The sequence below is a fragment of the Pecten maximus genome, unplaced genomic scaffold (genome assembly GCF_902652985.1).
Source record: "Pecten maximus unplaced genomic scaffold, xPecMax1.1, whole genome shotgun sequence".
Classification (NCBI taxonomy): Eukaryota; Metazoa; Mollusca; class Bivalvia; order Pectinida; family Pectinidae; genus Pecten; species Pecten maximus.
Window position 1 is genome coordinate 1 of NW_022980796.1, and position 13,347 is coordinate 13,347.

Below are 13,347 nucleotides of genomic sequence, written 5' to 3' on the forward strand. Positions count from 1 at the left end.
ACAAAGGAAGAACATTTATCAGTTAATGTAATACCCTATATACATGTACACTCATTTGTTGGAAGGATGGAAGTAAGAATACAGGGGAGGGGTCATTCCACCCACATCCTTGTGGTTATACCCGGCATGTAGGACAACACAGCCGGGGTCTAGGGTAATAAAACATGGCTTCACAACGAAATGTACTTATGTTTTTTTAAACCTACGCCATCTGCAATTTGGCAAACGAATATTTTAAACCTTGCCTGGCGAAGCTGCCGTTGTTAGATATTAAATAGTTGATAGTGACAAGGGGGATTGGCACTAATCTCCATCCCATGATCTACATATGTATATGTTTACATACAAAAACCCACAACTAAATAATCATCATCTCTTATTGACAAGCTATACTATTGTCTGTGGCGTGTTTTGGTCACAGCTATTACTCTATTATGAGACTGTTGACAAGTGCTTGGTCATACCTCACATCACATGGACCAAACTCAAGGACACAAGTTCAAGAACACAGGTTTATTTAAGGTTACCAGTTCATGTCCAAGAGTTCAAGTTCACACGTATCTGATCAACCCTCACATCAAAATGATCAAGTTCAAGGGCGCAGCCTGAGTTCACCAGTTTAAGGCCACTAATTCAAGCTGACAAATTCAAGATAACAAGGCTCATCAAGTGCACAATACAAAAAGTATATTTGACCCCGAGGATTTTCATCAAAATATTTCTCCATGTGATCAAGCTTAACAAAGAAATTCAAATGATATATTATTATCAGCTCGTTTAGACAATATTATGTAAAACTTTATGATGGAAAATTAATTCGCTCTGATTGGTTGAAAAAAAAAGAAAGTTAAGAGCTGTGATAGGAAGTGATGATATGTAACGTTAACGTGTTAAAGAGTTGAAAGTATTATCAAGTTGATAAATTCTTGAATTTCACTGGTTAAAATGTAAAAAAATGGTTTTATCAAGTTGACAGGTAAAAATCGAATAAATCCTAGATTGAAAAACTACTGCAGGCGCAGTCTAAGGACTTCTGGTACTTTGATATCTGGCTTGACCTGAGATCGTATGGCAAATCTAGTGAGGTTCCGAATAACAGCTCGTGATTTTTCTTTTCGGAAGTGAAAACAAGATGGCTTGTCTACGAGCAGAAGACTGTAAGTTTCTTAAAAACTGTTGTATAAGAAAACGTTGGTGCTCCTCATTATTTTTCCGGCAGACAATTCATTTGTTATTCTAATCTGCTAACTGAAACAAAACCACTAAATGTTGTGTAATATAACTTCACTGCTCTAGCCTGAACCACCAAAGTCTTAGACTGTTGGACTAGCTAAAGGGTACTGTAGCCTACTGTACCGTAGTAAATCAGGATCAGCTGATCATGACCACTCGGGCACTAGTAATACAACTGGTATAAAAGGAAAGATGAGTCAGTGCCCAATGCTGATGTGGTAAAGTAGCTAATGGGCCAATAGCCTAAGCAAAATTATGGCTTAATTTTTTATAAGTCTCTGTTAGTGAAATGACAGCTGAATGTTGTATATATTCCCTCTAAATATTATATGCAGTTTGAGACATGTGATTTATTTTGTTTTTGTTAATTTCATTGGGATTGATTAATGCCAAAAGATGTCTTGTGAAATTTTTTTTTCTTGAAATTCATTTCATAATAATTTTGCCTCTTCTATGTGATGGACGTGGTTTCTTCCTTGTAACTTAAAGAATTTTACTTCTTCCCAAAAACAATGGGACATTGTATATATAAGTTTTTGGAAATTCCTAAGTGATGTCTGACTTGAGAAACAATGTGGAATGTTATAATGTCAATCTTGTGCAAGAAGAGTGGAAAAATGCACAGCCAGACCAGGGTTCGAACACTAGCCGGATGTTCTAGCTATGTACCAACCGAGCTTCCCGGGTCGCCAATGATTGACCTTCTTCAGTCCTACTATAATCTTCCCTCCCTTTTAAAGTCTTCGACCCTGCAGAAGACCTAACAGCTCACTACCCAGGTTTGGTTATCATCTTGCCAAATATTCACCTCACTTCAAACAAGGTGTAACAGGAGAGGATAAAATGTAGCGGCCAGACTGGGCTTCGAACCCGGGACTCTGAACACTAGCCGGATGCTCTACCAATTGAGCTACCTGGTCACTGATGATCGACCCAGTCCAGTCCTGCTACACACCTCCCTCCTTTTTTCCAAGTCTTCGCCCTCGAAGACACACAAGACCCTTATACCTCCACCGTGGGTATTTTAGTTGGGCGCCAATTTTGTAACAGGAGAGGAGAAAATGTAGTGGCCAGACCGAGGTTCGAACCCGGAACCCCCGAACATTTGAGCAACCTGGTCACCGATGATCGACCCAGTGAGTCCAGTCCCGCTACACAAGGTTTGGTCACAGGCACCAAATATAAGAGGAGTGGACAAATGCATGGCCAGATCGACCGGGGTTTGACCCCAGGACCTCCAAACACTAGTCAGATGCTCTACCAATTGAGCTACTTGGTTGCCAAATAATGATCGACCCAGTCCAATTCTCATCTCAAACACAATCTCAGCAGCCAGCTGCCACATCTCTTCATTATTTTAATTTCTGGTCATATCTGAGGTAGCTTGCACTTAAATTGGCTTGAAAATGTTTTCTAGCCCTGATTTTCTTGGGAAGTATCATGTATGTCTGTTTTGTAATGTCTTATGAAACATTGTACATGATCAGTACTTATTTACCTACATGCACAGTCACCACTGTGTATGTTTGCAATTTATTTTTCAGTTTGAAAACTTGGGAGTTATTCCCCTTCAATGATATTCGCCCAATTCCTATAACCATATTTAACCTAAAATAAACCCCCTCCCCTAGTGAAAATGTTTATAATTATATATTGTAAATGTCTAGTATTAAAATCTGTGGAAGGCTAGCTTATTTGTGAACCACTTTTTGCTTACTATTTTAACTGATGGTTTTGCAAAATGAAGCAGTGTCTTATTTGTGGGTCAGGGGTTTAGTGTAGATAGATATCATAATCAAAGAATGTTCAAAGTAATTTAGCTTATTCTCTGAACTGATTCTTATGATCACACAAGACTGGCACATAAGGTTGTTCAACTTATTTATTTTTCATTTTCTTGGAAGATATCCTGAATGTTAGAGTCACTAAACCTCAAGTAAAATGTATATTTTTAATTTTAGGTGGGTATCGCTTCCTGGTGCTGTTTTTTAACTGCATGTTGACATTTGGTTCCTACTACTGTTTTGACATGCCAAGTGTCTTGCAAGATGAATTCCAAGGGGTAAGTTGAAATCTTTGATGTTTAAACAATGCTTCTGTTCAAATCCTTGAAGTAACATGTCTAAGCTTATTGCACAAATCAGTAAAAAGGTTTAAATGCATAGATTTAAAAGATCTGTGACATGTGAAGCTTGTCAAGATTAAGCTGCAATAATGCAGCTCTGGACAATGGACAGATGGTTTCAGACAGATGGTTATTGTCAGACAGAGAGCACTACATGTAGGCAGGGTACAAATATTTGTTCTGGTCAAGATTAGAATCGTGAAGATTTGAAAGTAGAGAATATTTTTATTTTAAAAGGTTTGCATACAGTTATATTATTAATTTACCTGAAAAATCTTTGTTTTATGTAAACCAGGTGAGCAACTGTACACAAAACTCTACTGGGCAGGAAAACAGCTCGTGTGTTAAATGTGATGACTGTCTGGGGATGTCTGCGGATGACTACAACCTCCTCTATGCCATATACGCCTGGACGTATGTATCCAAAGGGAATCCATGTATTACGAAAGTAGTTAATTCCACAGCACTATATCAAAGACTGATAAGTCCTTGAGCCTTTTAATTGCTTTTTACAAGCTTATTTACAAGGGATAGTACTAGTTCCACAGGAACTGAGGATAAAAATGATTATGATAATGATGATATTATAACATTAACATGTAATATTAAAAAGTCTATGAATGAACTGAAATTACAAAATATATGAGTGGTTAACAAAACAGATTGTATGTTTTTTTGACTGGTGTCTGGTCCCATTAAATAAATAGAAATAATTTGCAGCTCTGTATAACTATGATATAACCCTTCTGCATCAGTCCATCTTATTCATGTTATCAATAAATCAGATTGGTCCAAAACATCATGAGAATGCTGACCTCTTGAATAAAAGCATGACCTGAAATATCAATGAATGCTAAGTACTACAAAAATGTAATTAAAATAAGCATTAGGATTTCTGTTCAGAGCAAACAAGATTTCTGAAAAAAGAAAGAAAGAATTTTAATCAAAATTTATTGCATTATAGCCTGTTTAAACTTTGAATATTTAGAATGTAACCCTACTGTGGTTTGAAATCTTTTGATTTATTTTGTGATTATATTGTGTGAATTTGTGGCAAGTATCTGTTTTACTGCCTTGGATACTTTTTACCAGCAAAAGTTATTTTGCAAGAATATGATTATGATATACCACTGCAAATTTCAAACAAAGTATGGTATCCCAAAGTTTTATATAAAAACAAGCAATGCTATGTTTTCCCTTTTAATGAAGGCACAAGAGAAAAAAGATACTATCACCTCATCATCTTAGGATACATACTTGTTGATATATTCAGTACTTTTCTTCATTATAAATACTCTGATTTGCTTTTCAGAAATGCAGCTGTTGTCATTGGTGCAGGCTTCCTGATAGACAAACTTGGGAACAGAGGTTAGTGTCGGCTGTGGTTTATGAATAAATTTGGTGATTTTCATGTTGTTTGTTAAGAAATGCTTCAATGTACAAACAGTGCATGGTTTATTTTGTTGATTTGTATTTTATTACAGTGGGAGTATTTCTGTTTTCCTTCCTGTGTGTTGTGGGATCCTCCCTATTTGCCATTGGGAGCATGTTTAAGGGTACATCAGCGATGTTGCCAATCATGTTGCTGGGACGTCTGCTGTTTGGGTCTGGCAATGGCTCCCTCACAAGTAGGCCATTCACATTGTACCACAGGATTAATTTTGACTGATTAAGTCAATATATAATATGAATGTTACTTCAGTTATCAGTATTAAATATAAATAATGTTGAGATTTTTCTTTGTAAATCATCCAAAAACTATTTGTGATAGTCCTCAAACTATAAATAAAACTAGAATTTCAGTGTTAGTAGGGTCCCCCATAATGCATTAAGTTTTTTGCACAGTATTACATAAATCCACAACATTTGCTTCACTAATAATCATCGCATATAAATGTACATACAAATGACCTTTATGACCCAAATTATAGAACAAGTTTGTCCGTATGGCAATATTCCTTGTTTGCATCATGTTGAAGAACATTCTTCTTCATGAGAAAATTCAGTTAGTGGAATTGGTGCATAAATATTAAGTACATGTATAATGAAATGATTAGAAAAGTCCTTCTGTATTTATGATTCCTTATCTTTAAGTTGTACAGAACAGGATAACAGCCTACTGGTTCCGTAACAAAGAGCTCGCCATGGCCTTTGGTATAACACTGGCTTTCTCCCGACTTGGCAGTGTCCTTAACTTCTTCCTGACACAAAGCTTTTCCGAGGTCTATGGGCTCTCCTGGACACTGTGGGCAGGTAATGTTCTCAACTAACATATTTATAGGAACTGTCTTTATCCTAGAAGTATATTTTAACAGACTGATAAAACACTGTATTTGAAGTTAAGTACAGTTCTGTATACTTAAAAAATGTTGAAAGACTTTGTTTATATTCAAGATGTGAAATGTTTCCATCATACCTGTAATTAACCATTTATTTCTGTTTATATTTAAGATGTAAGATTTTTCTATCATCAATTAGCACCATCTTTTAATTGAAAGAAAAAAAAAATTCAAAGCTATTTCACATTATGGTGATATAGATGAAAAGTCATGAAAGTACATGTACTCCTTTTTATTTTACCTGTTGCTTTACCTGTCACCTGTCGTTGAGGTATTTTATCTGGGTCCACTGCTCTGACCCATTACCTCACTCCCACTTCCTTCCCATACATTTTCCATTGTGTTATCTTGTTACATTGATGACTCTGTTCAGATTGGTTGTTACTTTAGTATTGACCTATCATTGGCTGTCTTTACTCAGGAGCTATGCTGTGTGGCCTGGGTTTCATATCGGCCTTGATTGTTAGCTTCTTAGACATGTATGGTGTGAGGCAGTTAGGAGATGAGCAAAACCTCAAGGCAGAGTCCAAGAAACTAGTGAGTAATTGGTATAGGGTGAATTAAAAATCACTGGATAATTTCATTTACAGGTTTACAATATATTCTTAACAATATTTTTGGTCTTGTGATGAAACGTTTCTCCTTTTCTCAAGATAAGTGTGAAAACGAAATATTTGTGACTGTTGTTTATGTTAAAAAGTAGACATACATGCAATTATGCAATGTTTGTGTTTCAGAAAGTCACAGATATAAAATATTTCTCCTTATCCTACTGGCTATTGGCCCTTGCCATCATGTTTTTCTACAATGGAGTCTTCCCCTTTGTTGCTGACGCAAGGTAAAGTCATTAACTTCCTCCTTGATACATTTGGGACAAATTTTGTTTTTAGTGCATTTCATAATGATATAGATATTCAGTGAACTAATTTCATATTATCAGAATGAAAACACTTTTCATTCTGCACAGATTAACTTTAATAATACATTACATGTATATTTGCATTTTTTTTTCACAATCTCTAAAATTCATTTTTCTCATGACAAGTAACACTGTGGATTTAGAATAATTCCAAAACTACATATTTAACAGCATAAAATGTCCACTTATTATAATTTCAGTTAAATTTTCCAATGGAAGGCCTCTGTACAACGATTAAAGTATCCATTTGCAGTGTAGATATGATATTCAATGAGCCCAGGATATACAACAGATTAATACCATGTATTTTATTTATACAAACTTACTTGGAACACTTTGTTTTCCAATTGTCATGTGGAAAAAAATGCTTTGAATTTTCACTGGTTTGTCATTTATTTGCTTTCTTTCCCCACAGTGAATTTATACATGTCAAGTATAAATTTGATCTGAAAACGTCCTCGTATTTGGCTGGTGCAGTGTACGATGTTTCCATGGTTGTCTCCCCCTTTTTAGGAGGGCTCATTGTATGTATCGTCAAATTTTGCCTGATTGTATCTATGATTTTAAGTTTATTATGACATTTGTTCTTAACTTTTGTTCCATTTAGAAATGATTATATAAAGCACAACCTTTATATATTTCAGCGTATTTGTTTTAGATTTCTCACTTATCGACATAGGCTATTTTGCTATTCAAAATATCCAGAATATCAATCAAATCTACTAGCAGAGTCTGATATAGCAGGATTGCACATTCATGTTTGTGTTGTTATTTATTCAGCAGTTTATATCATATCTGCGTACCAATGTATTTGTAAAATGCTTTCTCTAGATAATACACATCAAATTGTTATTGAAATGCATGATTTACTCTATTTCAGCAAGCTAAAGGTCTCAATATGGTTTAATTTTGCTCTCTTCTGGATACTGGATGATTAAAAAGTTAATTTCAAATATTCTCAGTTGTTCATTGGGATGCACTTTTACAAATATTTAGGGAAAACATCATTTGATCAGAATATTATAAAAACTGAATACAAATCCACCAAGTATAACTAACAGCAGTATTGATCTGCAGACATCCCCTCACTTTTGTCGCCTTGTTAGCAGTAAATTGACATTTTCCAATTTTACAATGTTTTCAAAGATTATTTTGATCATGGCATAAGCTTAATCTTGGTCCAAGATGTTGTTTGTCTGCAAAGTTGATCAATGTGAGGTATTCTTTCTCCATTTGAAATTAATTTGATAGAAATGTATCTAAATACATATTGAAAGTGTGCAAATATATGTACATGTACCCCCACTGTACGTGTAGCCTTAAACATATTTTTTTCCTCGACAGGATGTCATAGGGAGACGAGGAATCCTGGCTGTCATGTGTGCCAGTTTATCAATACCAGTGTTTGGAATTTTAGCGTTTACATCGGTCTATCCTTTGGTGGCGACACTATGGCTGGGAATTACTTACTCTTTTGCCGCTGTGAGTCATTAGTGAATTATTAAGATCTCTAATAAATAATAGAATCTCATTATTTCAAAACTACCTGGAATCAAAAGAAACATTTATTGTAAACAAAATACAAATACACTGTAGATTAAAGCATGATAATTTGTATTAATTGATGTTAACTCATTTATTGCCTCTCGAATGAATATTGAGATTTTATTGAACAATACAAATTGAAATTTTTTAAGAAATACACAATAATAATTAAAATTAAAGCATGTTTGCATTAATAATGGTTAATTGTTATTTATTGCCATTTTAGAAATTCTTGTTTTGTGATAAATATCAAATTTTATTGAATGACACAAATTTAATTTGTCACTTATTCATTCTGTTTACAGGCAAGCTTATGGCCATCTATTCCACTTGTGGTGAGTCCAGCCACCGTGGGTACAGCCATGGGACTGACTACATCCATACAGATGATAGGAATAGGAGTTTCTAACTTGGTAGTTGGTCAGATCCTCGGCAAAAGCCTACAGTAAGTTTATTGTATAAAAGAGGAAAGAACGAACTACATAGAACCGTTAAAGAGGTTACAATATTTGAAGCCAATACAAGGATTTTCCTACCATAGAATCTGGGTCCGTTAAGAGGACCCATTCCCCTAAAGAAAATCTCGTGAAAATTCCCCAAATAAAGGTTATTTTTTCAAGATTAAATATGCTTGATGTGAAAAGACCTCAGGCAATTTTGAATGAATAGCAGACATGAAATATGAAATGAAATGAAAAAAGAATAAAGGCAATATCTATTAAGAACATGAATTTGTTTGAATTTCTCTTTCCTCTGTTTTCCCAATTTCACATTTTGTCGCATAAAAAAAATCCCAATTAAATGGACCGTGGACCCAGATGAAAAATTGTAGGAAAATCCATGCAATATACCATTGAGGCCTCTTGTATGTAGTTGATTAGATGGTTTCTTTATTCAACAGTTACATTGATCACAACTTAACAAAAAAAACTTTTATCATTACAATCAGGATCAGGAATGGATGGTAATTTTTTTTTTTTTTTTTTTGAAGAATAGCATTAATAGTTTCGGGTAATTAGGTATACCTCCTGGTTATAAAATCTGTAACCCAGAAACTGCAATGGATTTGAGTATTGTTCATGGTAAAGACACTTTTGAACAGGAAATATGTTATGATCCTTTGTGTTTGTTTCTCTTCAGTCTGAAGAGAGAGGAGACACTATTGAGGTGGAAATATGTTATGGTCTTCCTCCTGGCCAACAGCCTTGCATGTGTACTAACCACTGTGTTCCTCAACATCAACGACAAGAGAAGGGTAAGGGTTTAATGTCTGCTTTTGTTGATTGACCGTTTACAAGTCTGATTACTGTTAAGATTTTTGTTCAGTTCAGATAGATAATAACCTTATAAACACTATTACATGCGAACTTAAATAAGTTTTTAATGTTCATCTTCTTAAGTTTGAAAGTAGTAGTCTCACAAGAGAGAGCAAACAAACTTCAAAGATCAATAGAAATACATAATAAACAAAATTCTGTATAAAGTATCTTATGAATCCCTCAACAAATCCAGTTCCTTTTCCATTTCAGCCACTTTTGAACTAGGCATCAACATGCACAATTAATCTTATGAGCTCTTCAACAGATTGAATTCAGTTTCATATCCCTGTATCATGATATCACTTGATTAAATTTTAGAAGCCGTTGATCAACGTTAAAACTAAAGTCAAGTTCTTGCCCTTCAAAGTTTCTAGTTTCTGTCCAAAGAATTAAATAACAGAAAAAGTTTGGTGCAATTTCAAATAATTGTAACCATAATCAGAACCAGGGTAACAATATTTTACCTACATATCAACAAAAATTGCTTAGTTATTGAACTATAAATGTAATTGGAAATTAATCGTCTTTTTGATAGGGAGGAATTCTTAACCTGAGTCGAAAACAGAAGGCTATGAAAGCAGCCCAGTTGGAGGCTGATCAAGCTGAGAAGGAACCAGATGAGAGAGATCCACTGATTCCAAATCGCCGACGGCCAGTCATCAACTGAAACGCACCAGGAAGACATTCCTTAGTTTCCTATCGTTCAACCAGGAAGGTGCTGTTTGTGTGATTAGTAAGAGAGGAGTGAGGTGAGATTGAATGGACGGAATTGAGGTAATGGAAAATATATTTCAAGTAAGAGTTGAACAGAGAGAAACTAGGAATCATTAATTGAACAGAGAAACTGATTGAATTGTAGGAATTGAGATAATGGAAAAAAGATATTTCAAACTTGAGTTGAATGGAGAGAAACTGTAAGCTATCATTGTTTTAATATACAATGTGTAAGACTTGAGACAAAGAATATTATGTGAGATAGATATATTTTATGGTTATGAGTTAATTAATGTCTCAAAACTAGTCATAATCCCATCTCACAGAAAATAGAGCAAATAGACACACACCTTTCTATATTTCTGTATGTAATCAAAGCAAAGTTTTTAAACCGATTTAGTTGTGGAATTTAATAGCCATTCTCTTATATCATAATGCATCACAATTTCATTCAACACAATGTTGTATATATATCCCTAGACAATTATGTTTTGTTTTTTTCTTTTTTATATTTTAAATACATACTGTTTTTATGAGAAATTATTTTTATGATCAGTTCCTCATTATTTTAGTATTATTGGTATTAAAATCGTTTGTCATCAGAGTTCTACTGAATGGACATCTTTATTTATGTATGATATGATTTGTCATGTTAATCCAGTTGTGATTATTTTGAGTTGGGCATCTCAAACTTGATCTTACCAGTGGTGTGGATCATAAATGTGATCATCAGACTTTATAACACATTTAATCATTTGTGTTATGACACTGATATCAATGTAGTTACTAGTATATTATAAATACAAATTATAACTCTACCAAATCTTTAAATAGCTGGCTCCATTTTCATCAACATTCCTGAACTTAATGAAATTACTTAACTTAAATTGTCCATAGGAATGCAATACAGAATTTAAAGGGAAAATCTAAGTTAAGGAATCCTCCTTAAACTCTCTGAGGTTTTCCTATAATGGGAACTTTTAAGTTACCGGGTAAGGAATATTGATGAAATTGGCCCCTGATTGGCGATAAGACTAAAAAAATACCTTTTGAACATGGCACATTCCAGTTGTATTGTCGGAGAAAAAAAAGACTTTTTATTATATTAGTACAGTATATCAAGTTGATGTCCATTGTTTCATTTTCCATCATAACTATTACACACTGTTCATTGTCTACTTTTCCTTAAATGATAATGTTATGTTTCTAGTTCCTTGTTAAATTAGGAGGCAAACCACTGTAAACCTCTAATGAATTGTACCATTAAAATATTGTTATTTTAAATGAGATTTTGTAGGGATATTAAACTTTTACCTCTGTATGATGTAAAATGTAAATATTCCATGACAATGACTACTTGATATTGAGGTTCTCTGATTTTATTGTTAGTATGTGCCACTTTATATATATATGTATGCCAATAATTGAGATTATGAACAAATTTAACTGTATAAGGTATTTGAAGTGATTATAACTGTAAATTTCATGTTCATTAAACAGTGATTTCTTATGAATAGTGAAATGGGTATACGATATAATGATATACAAGTCTATACCCTAAAAAATGTTCTATGAATATATGTTTGTGCGTTTTTAAAACACCCTTTACCTCGTTTTATGTTAGTAAACAATGCTACATGGAAAAAGCCAAATGAAGTCATATGTGAGTGCGAGGGACAAGTTCGTTTACAAAACACTTTGAAATTTGTAATGAAGGGAAAGTCATAGTTGTATGATTTTCCAACTGATTTTTACAGTTAATGTCACTTTTGATATTGTTTTAACTTCAGTACACCTAAGGAATATTTTTTGTATTAAATTCTGAATCAGTGCAATATTTCAAATGCCTACATGTTTGTGAAAGTACCACTTTCACAAAATGTGTTTAATAACTGTACTGTAACAGACTAATTTCAAGTCATTGAATATTAATTTCAATGTTAACCAGGTAAATTGTTTTAATTCAAAGATCTGAAGCAAAAATTGATTTCAAAAATAATATGGTGTTCTTTTTTTTCATTTGGTTAATTGCAAACAAAAGAAATGTTTTGGCTTCATTTTATTTAGTTGCTTCAGAAATTGTGTTCATTGTTTTAATTCAAACTAACCAAAACTGATTGTCATTATTGAAAGATATATGTTGTCCTTAAAATATTTGCAGAAATACAATATTTTTCTTAAAGCAAATGAGTGACTGTGATAAATGAATTGTAATATGTTTATTAAATGATGGTTTTAGTCTATTTTATACGATAAATAAAAATACCAGGTATTGCCACATCTTGTTTTCTGCTGTAGTTATTGTATTTTCTGTGTAGACATTGTCTAGACAAATGTTGACGTGTCATCTGTACATGTATTAAGTATGAAATGTTGACACTGTGCCCCTATCATTGGTTAACAATGAATTATGACGTCAGTATTTTCTCTGTAGACAAATGTTGACATTTTTTTTCATCTATATTTATAACAATAAATGGCAACAACAATATTTTGTCTTTAGACGAATATTGACATTTGTCCTCTAATTGTTTGACGATGATAAAATTAATGGTTTCTTTGTAAACAAATGTTGACATTGTATCTTCTATAATTGTAATGATGAATGACGACATTAATATTTCCTTTGTATAAAAGGTGTATAAATCAGGTGATTTGCATGAGAGACAATGTTTTGATACGGTTTTCATAGTGTATTCATGGTCATATGTTTGTTGTTTTCACTTGGTATGTTCATATCAGCAAACCACATTAGGAATGTAAATATACGTATGTACAAGACAGATGGAGAGGAAAAATATAGCCCCCCTCTCCCCCTCCAGCAAGTTTCACCAATAGGGCAATATATAATTACTTTTACATACTTTCATTTTCACTGGGTCAGATATGGTTGAAATTTTCAAAGGAAATGTAATCTAATGAACTATATTTACATTCCTAATGTGGTTTGCTGATATGAACATACCAAGTGAAAACAACAAACATATGACCATGAATACACTATGAAAACCGTATGAAAACATTGCCTCTCGTGCAAATCACCTGATTAATCGGGTCATATTAATACGCCATTGACAGTAAGACAGGAAGAGTAGCTTCTTAAAAATATTGAATGATTGTATTTAATATTATTTTTACTTTAATACTCTTTGA

General features: G+C 33.5%; 1 protein-coding gene across 1 annotated transcript; it reads left to right on the forward strand.

Moving 5' to 3' along the window:
* The first annotated feature begins 1,112 nt into the window (after positions 1-1,112).
* On the forward strand, positions 1,113-12,484 carry LOC117319709 (major facilitator superfamily domain-containing protein 1-like). The gene is made up of 13 exons (XM_033874474.1): positions 1,113-1,157; positions 3,195-3,295; positions 3,654-3,772; positions 4,671-4,726; positions 4,843-4,986; positions 5,453-5,611; positions 6,119-6,234; positions 6,435-6,535; positions 7,032-7,140; positions 7,961-8,098; positions 8,467-8,606; positions 9,302-9,416; positions 10,016-12,484. Exons 1-13 carry the CDS (start codon positions 1,133-1,135, stop codon positions 10,145-10,147), a joined length of 1,455 nt encoding a protein of 484 aa, XP_033730365.1. The 5' UTR covers positions 1,113-1,132; the 3' UTR covers positions 10,148-12,484.
* Positions 12,485-13,347: the final 863 nt, after the last annotated feature.